Raw genomic sequence first — 14,378 nt, forward strand, 5'->3', positions numbered from 1 at the left:
GATAGCATTGTGGAAATCATCTTTTTATGAGTCGTAATACAGGAGACAGCGTACCTAGAAATAATAAATTATGTCTGTGAAAGAATTTTTATAAATGCTTGTGGAAGTAAAGAGGGGGGAAAAAAACTTTGAGTCAGGTAAAAATTTAAGACTGCAATTTCTTAAGCCAGCTGCTTCGTTCATTATAACTGGTAATGAAATATCCAAAAATCAATGACTCATTTCTTACTTTGGCAAAGCTTCCCATATTTCATCACGTTCTGAATCTGCTAGGAATGTTAATTTTTTCTGTAGTCAGCAGCTGCAATAGTAATTAATAAAAATCCAGCTAACACTGGATGTCTGCTGACATTTGTGTAAGAAAAAAAAACTCACCCGCCCTCACTATTTAGTTATAAAAATGTCAATATGGTGATCTTCATTTTTAACTGTGTTACGTTATCTTTCTAGACCAAATGGAATTTTTTTGTGGGCAGTTCCATACTCCAGTGCCAGTTATTTAGAGTGGAACATTTTATATAACGTATATCCCATGGAAAAGATCCTTTTTTTTCCTCAGTAAAGGAAATAAAATACCAGTTTGAAATTTATCCTCATGTATTTATTTTGTCTCAAATACATTCATCTGAAATATAAGATCAGATACTGTAAGAAGAATGTCAAACTTTCTCGCTGCCACATGTGTTACATTTTAAAACCTGATATTAGGTAATTTTCAGAATGCATCTAACCGATTAAATATTATGTATTTACAACACAGTTTAGTTTAATGTTTTTTAATACGTATTAGTGTTTTTTAATACGTATTAGTGTTTAGGCCCTTTTGTCCTGATGCTAAATGAGATTTGCATATGCTTTATTTGAAAAATGTGGGTTGGTCTCACTGATATTGGAAGAACTACTCATAAACTTTTCTAACTGGAGAAGAAATTCTCAAGCTTGAGCCCAGCGGGTCATTGCATCTGTGCTAAAGGGAGAATGTTCATTTCTTCATTGCGGGGTTAGGAAAGCTTGAAAGAAAAATTGTTCCAAGTGTGTTGGTGTAGAGTGAGCCCCAAATGAAGTAAAAGACCCTTGACGGCTGTCTACAGATACAAAGAGAAAACTGGGGAGTAGTATCTGTTAATGGTAGGTACAAACCACTGCCATCTGATGCAGGGGATGTTCTGAATTTCTTCCACTGTGCAAAACCTATCTATTTCTCTGTCTTGATCTCTTTCAGTTCAGGACGTTCATACACGATTGTAGTTTAGATCAGCAGAACATGTTTCTGAAAGCCCAGCAAATACATAATTATGTTTAAATGATAGCATTGGAGAGACTGTAGAGTAAGCATGTAGTTATATAATCAACCACAAAGATCTAAAAAAGCTATCATATGGTTTTATAACGTCAATTTACTTACTATTTAGTTGTTTTTTTTTTTTTCCTTGCTAGCTGCTCTGCACAGAAGCCTGACCATCTCCCTTCTCTTTCCTTTCTGGAAAACATGCAAACAACCAAAAATTAAGTCTGACTGAATTGCTTTGTTCCTAATGGATTGATATAAAACTTGTAGGCTCGCACTAATGGTCATGTATGGCGAGTCAGTTTGAACACCGAGGACCCTTTTACCTTTAGCAGTGTAAAATCGGTGAATGTAATGTAGATGGCCCTTTCTGATGATGCTTTTCTTGAATTCTTTGTCCAGTTGCCTTGTATAAGGCATTAGCAGGGATAAACCCTTGTGTGCTGATTGCAGACTCATCCCCAGGGAGTATGTTCAAAGGCTGATCTGCACTTTCAGGGTTAGCATTGTTAATAACAAGGACTTCTATTTTATCTATCCAGGAGACTATTTGTTAATCACAGGAAATGAGCTTCATTAAGCTCCCTGCATCTTGGAGTTGTCAGGATTTTGAAGTCCAATGAAATTTTTCACTTAAGATTTTTACTGTTGTTGTTAAGGTATGGACACTATGTAGAAGGCACAGGCTCAGTTCTTCAGACAGCAGTAGATATACAGGTAAGAACATCTAGACTAGCATATGAGAGTGACTTGTTTTAAAACTTGTTTTGTCTGTCTTCAGCTTTGCTATTCTGAATTTATTATAATAAAAATGCTTTTAAAGCTACATTTTATGGCAGCTGAATTCCCAAAGAGCAGTTTGTTTAAATCAAGATGATATGTGTGCCTCTTTCTGGGGAGAATACAAGTTGCTATTATTTTATTTTCCATAATGTCACGCAGCGATTTCACAGGGGTATGTGAAAATGTTAAACTGGACTAATTCTATGGATAACTTAGGTTACCATGTTGTGAATCTCGGGTCATTTTTTGTGCACAGATGATCCAACAAGCATGTAAAATGTTTGAAGTGTTTGAATAGAAAGCATATTGTTTATCTAGGAAGACGTAGTATTTTGAAAAGTTCTACTGTGATACTCAGTTCACCACAAAGTGAAGTCTTTGGGCATAGAAATAAATAAATATAAGAAGAAATAGATAGATAGAAATGGAAAGATAGAAATAAATAAATATATGAGTGAATCATTATTCAAAGATAATTTTCACAAAGCGTATTCTGTACACAAGCATGTCCTCCTGCACTTCTGTGCCATTCACTAGTATTATGTGGGCATTTGTAAGCATATGAGGAATGCAGCATTGACATTCAGAATAATCTCAAAGCAAATGTATTAAAACAGCTGCATCCATACAGCTTAGATTTTGTAGATGGTCAGGCTATTGAGTCATTTTTCTTATTCTGTCATTAACAAATGTTTATACTCCTTTAGTTGCCTCATTGAGTATTGGTACGGCTTGTAACTGAAGGAAGAAATGATGGATTCCCACATGGCAACATTGGTTTCTTTCTTGTAAATGAATATGTTGAGGTGTTGACTATAGAAATGCAACACCAATCATAATTTCAAACAAAACATGCTATTGTCTTTGGCACTGTCATAAAGAGATAATCTGTTATGATGCAAATGTTACAGCATAATTTTACATGTTCTACCTCTATCAGTGATATCTGTTTTTTTTTTTTGGATATGCTTAATAGCTTGACTCAGTGTTTAAATGCATTGAGAAGAAACCAGAAGAAGAGAAGCTTATGAAGCTGTCGACATTAAAACTGAGGTACTTTACCCCAAGAGAAATAGCAAATCTCCATGGATTCCCTCCAGAATTTGGTATGTGCTTGCAAAGTGCCCATTTCTACTTCATTTTTACTGAATGCCAAGTTACCTTTTTGATGGGGATAGTCCATGCTTTTTGTTCTGCAGGTTTTTTTCATACTGCTTTATTTTAATGATCAGTTCTTGTTACTTGGCTAACATTTCTCTGAATTTCCATTAGTTTTTCATAATTTATAAAAACTAATCTCTATGGTTATGTTTATTTTCATAAATTAGGAAAAAAAGGTTGGAATGAGAAATGCTATATTACTGAATGGCAATGAAGGAAGACCTTTGGTGTAAAGTTGAAACTATTTACACAGCAGCCAGGATTACCAACAATAGTAATAAGTCAACGTATCTTGCCAGTTTAGGAGGTCTGTTATTGTTTCTCAGTGTCTGAACTGCTTGCTTTTTCTCTTCTACATATTTGCAGCTGCTGACAGGGAGGGAATTTCACAGGATACAGATGCTTCTTTGTGCAGGAGTAGCCAGATTCTTCAGTTAATGATCTGTTAAGGCCTCTCTATTTTCTAGAAAAAGCAATACTAGCCGTTGGTCTAATAAGGTGAGGTACTTCATTTTCTAACTATTTTTGTGGAGAAGAGGGTGTCAAGGAGCAAGACGGCACAATGCCATTACGCTGCATACAGGTCAACCAGAATTAAGCCTGCAACAAGTTCACCAGAGTTCCTCTTGCCCTTCTATAAATAAAGAAAGGCAAGAAAGCATAGATGTTACTACCTGCTAAGCAGCTTGGCCTGCTGCCATCTTATCAGCTCAATTGATTGTCTCTCAGCAATACCAGCCTCCATAGAATCAGATGTCACTGACCTTGAGAAATTCGTTACATTTTCCTTTGAATTCCTTTTGTGACTTTGTGAGTTTTAAAGAGGGCTAATAGTTTGTATAATTTTTCTGTTGCAGTTTTATTTTTTATTTTTTACTGTTTACAGTTACATTCAAAATTATTACATTTAAAGAACAGTATCAGGGTTGCTAAGTCAAACATTTAGAGTAGTCGGGCCTAAGCTTGCTTGTAGAACAGTATTTGCAGAGTGTGCTGTGTTGTGTTATATGCCCATATGCAGATATTTTTCATAGCCTGCCTTCTTTAATAGACTCTTTTCCGCGGACAGCCTCTGTCTTATTACAACTCTCTTCCATATTAACTTAGGCTAATGTAAAGAAGCCTAACAAGCTAAACAGGGCTGCATATTGAATTTCTGTTTAGTGTGTGATTTTTCCCATTGTTCAGCATGCATCCTCTCTGATATTAAAAGAAGTTTATCATGCTGTCAAGCTGCCTTTTGAACACAGAATTGTCCATTTCTCTTTTTTAAGTATGATGTTTATTATAATAGCTGGTGTTTCCCAAACATTAAATCTGTCTTTACAATACCAATGAGGGGTGTGGTAGGGTTAATGCTGCATCTGCCTCTGTAATATTTTACAGAGAGAGAACTGAGGCAAGGAGATAGTTATGTTTGGAAGACACCATTAATTTAGGGTGACCAGCTTGTAAAGTCTGGCTATTACTATTTCAGAGTGCTTGGAACGATACAGTGCTTCCTCTGTTCAGAGCTCATCTTCTGGGGCAGCTGTGAGCTTCAATACGTACATGAAAAAGAACTGAACTCTCACAACAAGTCAAGCTTCTAAGTCTGAGGAGCTTCCAGATAGTCACCATCTATGAAGCACTCATTTAACAAAGTTGTCTTTTATCACCTAGGAAGCGTGCAGTAGTGTCAGGGACAGATTCCAGCTCTGAAAGGGCAGTACCCTTCTGCCTTAATCATGAGACCTTCTTCACAGTTCTTGCACTTCCCTGCTTTGCTGTTACTACACGTCCAACTTCCACAGCAAATGAAACAAGCCTTTCTCATCAAGAAGCTTCTTCTGTTGTATACTCCTGATTCATATGCAGAATACGTCTTTCCCAGTACACTGAGTCACAAGTCTGACATTTCTTTCCTCTGTGTTTGAATCGAGAAGTTTCCCAATATGTAATTGCAAAGAGTGTTACTCACCTCTAGGCTGATTAGAATCTCTGGGGAACTTAGCTACTATAATCTAAGCTTTTTCTGAGTATTTGCAAGGTATATTTTTTTCCAAAGGCTTATAATTTGCTATATTTCAGCTACAGCAAAGCACATATTCCTGACAGCATTTCTCCCATGTTAAATTTCAAGTCATTGTTGTGAAGTGTGGAGTTTTCAAAGGAGAACGTGCTATAATTTCTTTTCTCTTGTGTTCAGTAGTGACAGCACCATTTGGGCTGAAATTTTTAACAAAAATCCTTAAGATGTACCCACTACCGATATGCTGGCCCAGAACACTAAAGAATGAGAAAACTCTAAGCTGAAAATAAGGCTTAGTGAAGAGAATGTCAGGAAGCTTTGGTAGCAGATGCTGTTCTTAGCTACAATTACCATTAATCAAAGTATATATGGATATATATTGTAACCCCTTCTTACACAAAAGATCCAGAGTTACAGTCATTCTTCTTTCCTAACATTAACAGATTTATTTGTGCTTTTAATGTCTGAATGTAGAAATAGTAATTGCACTATAGGTCAGTGAAATACTGCAGTCATTTGCCTTAGTCATTATCATGGGTCCCATAGCAATATTGTTATGATTCTTGCAGCTGTGACTTGTTTTCATGAGGGTGACATCAGGATGCTGTTGCTTTTCCATTTTTCCTATTAGCAATGTATGTATGTTATTGAGAAACAAATGGCAGCCTAATAGAAAGCCAGCACTCTTTGATAGTGAGTGTTGCCAAGACTGCAACATCATCAAGTAGCATGTATGACCTAAAAGATATGGAGAGAGTTCAGAACTGTGCAGCAAGTACCTGCATACTTTGAGCTGTTAAATCTGTCCTTCTGATGTAGCCTGTTCTTGAGCCAAGAAGAGAGGAGATGCAAGATAATGTTAACAGGTAGATGGAGGGGGCTTGGCATAAAGGAGGCAGAGAGTCCTGAAAATACGTCCAGGCTTAGGGCTGCCAAGAGGCGGTAGGAGCATCTCTGGAATTTTCACTTTTTAGATAAGCTTATTGGGCTGTAAGTGTATATGTATTTATATACAAATGCACATTCATTTTTATATATTCTTTTAAAATGTGTAAATTCTGTGCCTTATCCAGTGGCTTCAGTGAGAACTCCATCTGTGGAAGTTTGTGTGGGAATTTAAGTGATTGTTCCAAAGAGGGAATGGGTGCCCAAATTTTGAGTGCCAGAAAGCTGAGCCAGAGTGCTTAGAACTGGCAGAAGATGTGTTTACCAAATTAGTCCACGTTCAAGGCATTAATAACTGGCAGAGAAGGATGCAGCACCTCCTCCCAGACACCACCTCCTCAGCTTCCCACCCTTGGCTCAGCTGCTGTCCAGCCACGTTCTCTCCTGAGCCCCCTCTGGAAGACGGTTTCACTGATGCGCTGTGAAAACTTCAGAACGTGTATGCCACTTCTGCACACATCATGTGCATGCATCAAAGCTAATCTGGGTGCTGATGACCTCAGGGTCAAAGTTAGGTGCTTCTTCTTAGGGTATGATCAAATAATTGAATGTGATCGAGTTTCAGCAGCTTAGCAAATGACATGCACGGTTGAATCGCTGCTGCTGTTCATCTTTCACTCAAGTTAAAGCAAATGCACTTTAGCTCACAGCTAGAGTGAGCTAAGAGTGTGAGCCAGGACAATTATAGTTGATTAGCTGGTTCTTGGTAACTTAATTCTCAGCACCTCTCTCACCTCTGATTGTGTGCTCAGTACACAGTGCAGACCTTTTACAATGCCTGAACCAGTTTAATTTTTCCTGAGCCTCGTTTCTTTCTGCCAGTCTTTGCTCTTCTAATGTGAAGGATATTTTTGATGCTATCTATATTTCTGAGTGCATTCCACAGGGCCAGTGTTGAATTACATGGAAAATTATGCAGCTGCTTGATCACTCACTGCAGTAAGCCTTGCTCACAGCCTGGTTTGTACTGGTGGTATGTTGTGCAGTCAGACTGGTTTGATTTGCCTTAACTGGTGGGAGGAGCTCAGATTAGAAGTAAAATGTAAAAGTTGTCGAGAGAAGCAGTTTAGTACGTCTGCAAAATCTGTGTATTTTCTTTCTGCCATGGCCACATTCCTCTTTGGATGTTCTGCTGATAGTCTGTAGAGTAGCAGTTGTGCAATGTGTTAGGTACTGCTGCCCCTCCCTGAGATGGTTGTCCTTCACCAAGAACGTTGGCGTTTTTGAGCTGTATGAAGAGAAGGTAGATTAGCATTAGTTACAGAAGAAGGCAATGTTTTGAAGCTACTTGTTAAAGCTTAGAAATGACTGTACTGCTAATGGAAGAACCAGTCTAAATCCAGTGACCTGGTTGGGAGTTATTTTTGTGTGTGGGATTCCTATACATAAGCTGCAGTCTATGATAACTGTATTAAGAATTGTTCATGAAAAATAGCAGTGGACCAAAACCTAGAAACAAACCCAGACTAATGACACTGAACTATCTGTTTTTGTTTTAGGCTTCCCTCACAAAGTAACAATAAAGCAACGCTACCGTCTTTTGGGAAACAGCCTCAATGTACACGTGGTGGCAAAATTGATCTCCTTTCTACTTGGATCGTTTGGAACCTGAATCTGATAAATATGGACTGATGACAGAAAATACTTTTGTCTCTTAAGAGAAAGTTGATAGTGGCTTAACAAAAATCACAGCTAACAAAAATGTCTGTCCAGGTATTTTACTGAACAGTTCTCATGTATTTTTAATATTGTATTGTATTTATGGTGGATTTGCATTGTACAGATGTTTTATTTAAATGGATCTTGCCAGGAATTAATGGCTTTAGATGTTCTTTCTAGTTTGCAGAAGGAAAAATAGGAGCATTTACACATTCCTCAATGAAAATGGGTAAAACTTTTGTATTTTTATCTTAAAACTGTCTTCTCAACGCAGTATAAAAAGGCTACAAACGTCAAAGCTGTTCTAATTAAGTGCAGAGACCAAGTTCTACATGTAAAATATCTTCATCTGTAAATGCAAGTGATCTATTCTTAAAAGATTTACTGTATATGTAATCTGAGATTTTGATGCGTTTTTGTAGCTAATGAAACTATTAAATTCAGTATTTTGTATAGGTATTGTATGTGTATTTTAAGGAAACACAATATCATCCTTAGTTTATGTTTGCCTGATCCTCTCTAGATAGTTGTAGGTTTCTGAAACCCAGTTGTATCTGTCTGGAGAAATTTGTTTCGGGGCAACTGAATAAAAATATTTCAAGGTTATCACAAGTCTTGACAATAACTTTGCTGTTTCTATTTTCACTTAAATCATGCAGGATGAGATCATTGGTCTTTACCAAAGACCTACACATACAAGACATAAAAAGATTTAAAAGCTCCCTGTCTAGGCAAGGAAGGGTTTCTGTGGCATGAGAACTGGAGAAAAAGTACACGGTTATCTTCCAAGACTTCACAGAATTTGACACTACGGCTAGGGTAAGGAGTGAATGTTGGGGTGAGGCCACTGTCTGTGGCCACCTAGAATGCCACAGGTGTACACCATCTCATAGAGCTGGGCTAACAGATTTGTGTATCATCAGGTCTTGTAAGTTCAGCATCCTGTAGCAGTAGAGAAAATTATGGAAAAACTTGAGTGCCGTCTGAAGAAGTATGTGTTTAGTTTGTTACTTTTGGTACAGATAATGCCATAATGGTATCTAGAGAAAAACCAGGTTGAGAGAGGAAAAGGTGAGATGGTAGCTAGTAAACAACCAATAGGGGACTGATATGTTACATGACTGAAGGATTTCTTAGATTGATCATAGTTCCTCTGCACCAAAACAGCAAGTTGTCAAAGCCACCAGCCTGGAAAAAGACTGATTTTTTTTCTGTGGGAAAGACCTATTCACAGTTACGATATATTGCATCCAGGCTTGATAATGCAGTAGATACTAAAGACTAGAGAACAGAGGTGCTGTAGAGATACTGCAGGCGTTCTGTTCTGCTGTAGTCCTCCTGAAAGAGAAAATGAGTGTGGTAGGTATCACCTTATACTGTACTTTAGCTTATGCTGACTCCTTGTTTATTTCTTCTTCTGTCTTAATGTGCATGCTGCTGCTTCTGGACTATTAAATCAGGAAAGCTTGGGCTGAGCTACTGCAGCCTGTCTTGTTCTCCAAGAGCATTTTGACCACTTGGAGTGTTCCAGCTATAGAAGAGAAATGGAAATAAATTCTCCTGAAAGAGCTCTGGACTGGGCTCTTTTATCTTAGAGAAAGATGAGTTCTGGACCCCCTCTTTACATGATTTCTTGTAGCAGTATAATGGCAAAAAGGAGTAATAATTTTAGGTTATATCTACTGCTAACCTTTGCAAAGAGCAAGTGTGTTTTGGACTGTGTTGTGAACTATAGTTTGTTTACGTGGTAGTTATTATTTAAATTTATCAGCAGATTAATAACCAGTTACTACATGGTCTTGTTCTTGGAGATACGTGATAACGAGAGGATCTTTTCCTCTCTGAAGTGATCTAAACAGTCAAATGAAAACAAAGGAAATCATAATTTTATGTACAAAATGGGATTTTTTTCTGCTAAAGCATTTAAATAGCCTTTTCATTTTGCCTCACTGTAATAATAGTAACTATTAACATTTCATTTTCAATTCTTTAGTGTTTAAATGATATTTTAGTGGCTTATTTTAATTTATATGCCTTTCGTAAGCGAGCTGTATTAAAGTGTAATTTGAAAGTTACGTAGGTGCATGTAAAACTATAATATAGCAATAGTCTGTTACATGTTGGCAGTGATTTTTTCATTTCATATGAATGTGAAGACTGAAATTTGTTTACTTATCAGATCTGTTTCCAAAGCAGATAATATTTTGAACAGATTTCAAAGTTGTAAATATGTCTCTGTGTATTTTACCCCTCTGAGCCCTGGAAAACGAGCGCAGCTAAATTGAGTGAACTGCTTCCTATCCCATCTATTTGTCATTAATAGACTTGTTTACCGAGCTTTGTTGAGTTGCACCTGCTTGACCTCGCTTGATGATCATGTTGCTTCTCTTTTTTCAAGCAGTCTCCTAATAGTAAGTGCTTTGCAGCCTACATCTGTGCAGAACTTTGCAACTTCAACTTAAACCTTTTAACAGCAATGAAATAGGAAAAGTGATTGCAAGAGCAGCTGAAAGGTAAATGAGTGAAATCTGGAGGACAGCTCTGGAATTGGGAGGAGATAGCTAGAATCTGATTTTTGCTTTCACAGCTTAGTTATTCTGCACATGTGAAATATATCTTCTTGTCTGAGTGAGATGATATGACCAAATTCCCTCAAGCTTAAGAATCTCCAGTGAGGAAGAAGATGTCATTCATATTTAGGGGTGTCATATTTATGCAGTTGCTTGTAGAGCATGGCAATTGCCTTTGAGAATGTTTTACCTATGTAAGCTTGTTTTTATCTGAGTTAATCCAGGATTTCCCTGTACTCATGAAGAAACCTGTGTAACAGTGAAGTTATTAAAATATCTTTTGTTTGAAGCAGTGGTTCTGAATCTTTTTTGGTAGATGAACTTAATATTTTCCAGTGGAGGTACATCCTTCCAGATAGTGAACATAAGGCTCCTGCTAGCAGGCTTTTTTGTCTCACCTTTTGCTCAGCTCCTTAGAAGAAGTATAAGGATTGCCAGGAATCTCTGTAGTGCAAGCTGAAAAAAACATTACTCTCTAGTTATTCTATCGTATGTCTAAAATTTAGTCATGGATATGTCCATTCTGTTCTCTGAAAAGAGATCTCAATAGTAATGGCCGAACTGAAATCTAAACAGGTCCAATATTTTGATGACTATTCTGTGGTAGCAATTGTAGCAAATTTCTAAAACAAATAGAAAATTCAGCAAGTATTTGTTACATCTCGGGGATAAACTATTAATTCTTAGCTCACGCTGTTTTCTCTCTTCTATTTGCTTGCTTTTCACACAGAAATTTAATGCTCCATTGACTTTCTGTATAAATACCGAATTGTATTTCTTTCCTTTTGTAAATTTTCGTAAAGTGAAAATCTATTAGAAACTTAGTATTACTAAGATACTCTTAGTTAGTATCTTAGTATCTTAGATTACTCTTAGATACTTGAAACCACTTACGTGCTCTGTTTTTTTTCCCCTGTATGATATTTAAAGAATACACTATATCAATATATATAATTATATATATATCAATATATATAATAAATATATATCAATATATATAATAACTATATATCTATATCTATATATTCTAATATATAGAAGTGGTCAAAGAAATAGCCTAGGAAAAATAATACCAGAGTATAAGAATCTAGCCATATAGCCAAAAGTGAATTCCAGTGAGTGTCCTCATTTTTGCCTGTGCAACACATGGGTGTTCTGGTGTTATAAACTTGGAAGCATATGCTCACTGAGTAACAGCTTACTTGAGTAAGTAACTGATACCCAAGAGAGCATGGAAGACTAAACAATGAGTAGTGATAACATGTCAATTTAAAGGTTATTGTGAAGACCGTGAAGAGATTTGTCGTATTTTTATGTTTATTTGATTACTGGGGTTGGGAAAAAGAAATATATTCCATTAGATCACCAGACAGCCATGTAGAAGCACAGGACAACTGGAGTGTTCTCTTTGACTTTCCTGATCTTTTTGACAGTGGGAGGAAACATGTTTCCCCATGCATGGACAAAGGATCTTTTCATAGAGCTCTGATGAAGCAAGAAGCAGAGTTGGATGGGCTAAAATATACTGGAATATACCACTTCTAGTGAAACAGGGCTACTGGAAGGAACTTGAGGGATTCTCTGAGCGGCTGCTCTAGCTGGACACCCTTTACAGAGGGTTGTTACTAAAACTCAGAAAACTGCCACAAGGAAGTCCTTAAAAACTTCTCCAGTTGGGAGCTGCTCTCTCCAAACACAGGAATACACCCTGAAATCCCATCTTGGTGGAGAGCGTATTTGTTTTGTGCTTTGGTCCGTGCACTGGGCTGATGTAACTCTACCACACTTCTAAATTAAGGTACAACATGGCATTTGGAAGCAAAACACATTGTTGGTTCAAACGTATGTTCTTACACCTGAAGAGTAATAAATAGTTTTGATTAGTTCTTATGTTTGCCCTGTATATATTTTAAAAAACTACTTAATCCCATTTTGTTTATAAATGTTGCACTGGGTGAAAATGGGATTCTACCTAGAATTAATATTTCTGCATTACATTTCCGCTGTTTGTCCATCTTATGCAATATCTGGCATTATTCATTATGTATGCGTTGTAAAGTGAAGCATGGGGAAGAGTTCACGAGAAGACTGGATAAGTTCATGGAAGAAAAATCCTTTGAAGAGTACCGAATAGGTAGAATTCTGGCTGAAGAAGTCCTCAAGCTGCAGATAGATGAAGGTAAAGAGAATACATAGGAGAGGTACTGTATGTGCTTACCCTTTTGTGTACCCTTCCTTCCCTGATCATCTGCCTTGGCTACTGTTGCAGACAGGGTACTGACCTAGACAGATCTTTTTCTAACCCAGTATGACTACTCTTACTTTCTTATATTTGTATTGTGGCAGAATGCCAATATTTGTGATCCCAATATCAGTACATAGCAAGTGATTCATGTACTTGCAGTGTACAGCCCAGATCTAAGCCTTCCAAAAAAGTGAACAGAACAAATTTGAGAGGTTGTGCAGCTGGGTCCATTCATAGCTTTAGGGTTATTAGTGGAGAAGGGCGACTATGCAAATAGCAGTCTCTAAAAATAACTCCAACAAACATTAAAGCAATTTGAATGTGCTAAAAGGACTGGAATAATCAATAGGAAAGAGTAAAGCCAATGTTACTGGCTGGAAACTTTATCATGAACCTAATTTCAAAAAAGACTGAAACGGAGAATGGAAAATAGGAGGCATTAAGCTGATGGTTTGTAAAATCAGCACACACAGGAAGTAAAAGCAGAAAGACGGAGCAACAAAAACAGTATATATTATAAATGCCTCCACTGTGGTAAAGAAATCAAGGGTGAGCTAGGATGATAGATAAATTCCAACTAACTAAACCCAAACCCATCTCTTTATAACTAAAAAAGGAAAACCTGGATTTTCAGGCCAGTTTAACCTCATCATCAGATAATTTATTAACTTCATCACTTATCTGTTTTGAAGGAGCAAAATATTAAGCAGGTGCAAGAAGGCAGAATGCTGAGGAATAAAAGAGATCGTTAAAGAACTAACCATTCCAATATTATGTTTTTCAAAGAAACACCCCCATTTCAGCTGAAGTAAATTGTGTCGTGTAATCCTCCATATAGGGCCTAGTTTCGGTTTAGTGCTCAGTCCTCTCAGACCTGCAGAGAACACACTGAAAGCAAAGAATTCAGTGCTAAGCATTGTTTACACCAGCAATTTGAGCTTTTTGACCATGTAGGTAGCAGTACTTCTTTATATGACTGTGGTGTGTCACATTTGAACATTGGAGTATTATTCAAAAGAAGAAAGATGAAAGAGAATCCAGAGAAATGAAGATGGAAATACTGGGAGACGTGACCTCAACCAAGGGGAAATTCAGGTAAATATGCACTACTTGAGAGTAAGCCAGCAGCGTGACAGGTTCTTTAATTATTTGCACGTATTTGAGTCATAATATTGAATATGCAGAGATCTTTTTTTACATATATAAAACAAAGTAAAGAGTTGCATGTTAGTGTTTACCCTTAAAAATTAGGTTTCGAATCCACACCAACGGTTGCACTTCCCCCATTAAAAAAGGAGGCACTCTCATAGACTCGTGTTTTGTTATCTGTGTCCGAGTTGACTTTCTAGGTGCAATCAATGCATATTGAATTCTAGCCATAATCTGAGTTCAGCTGTAGGTCTACTGCAGCGATGTCTTGCATTGTGGGCACATATTGCTAGAGAGGTAGAGACTGCCATTTCATTTCATTTGGCCCCATACAGAATCATAAGATGGTGGTAAATTGCAGTCACTTCTAGTACAGGATGAACTTCAACTGGCATTAGAGACAAATGCTCTGTTACTTCCTGCCAAATCTGTGAACAACCTATTCTCTTCAGAGATGTTTCCTCAGCTATAATGTTGGTGAGGTAATGGAATGATCTGTCTTGGGAGAAAGTATTCATGCCAGCTCTCCTTGTTAGAATGAACAACCCCTATTCTTATGCCAGATAT

The 14,378-nt window shown here is 37.2% G+C and overlaps 1 protein-coding gene across 9 annotated transcripts in view; it reads left to right on the plus strand.

Moving 5' to 3' along the window:
• Positions 1–10,706, plus strand: part of TRDMT1 (tRNA aspartic acid methyltransferase 1) — a 33,489-nt gene extending 22,783 nt beyond the window's left edge. For 8 of the 9 annotated variants that reach the window (XM_068934661.1, XM_068934657.1, XM_068934658.1 and 5 more), the window contains 3 exons: positions 1,948–2,005; positions 3,048–3,177; positions 7,688–10,706. In XM_068934661.1, the coding sequence (XP_068790762.1) occupies positions 1,948–2,005; positions 3,048–3,177; positions 7,688–7,800 (301 nt within the window). In that variant the 3' untranslated portion in view covers positions 7,801–10,706. The remainder of the gene's footprint in view (positions 1–1,947; positions 2,006–3,047; positions 3,178–7,687) is intronic. The other variant, XR_011139599.1, reaches the window with a different exon arrangement.
• Positions 10,707–14,378: the final 3,672 nt, after the last annotated feature.

Source organism: Struthio camelus, chromosome 2 (genome assembly GCF_040807025.1).
Source record: "Struthio camelus isolate bStrCam1 chromosome 2, bStrCam1.hap1, whole genome shotgun sequence".
Classification (NCBI taxonomy): Eukaryota; Metazoa; Chordata; class Aves; order Struthioniformes; family Struthionidae; genus Struthio; species Struthio camelus.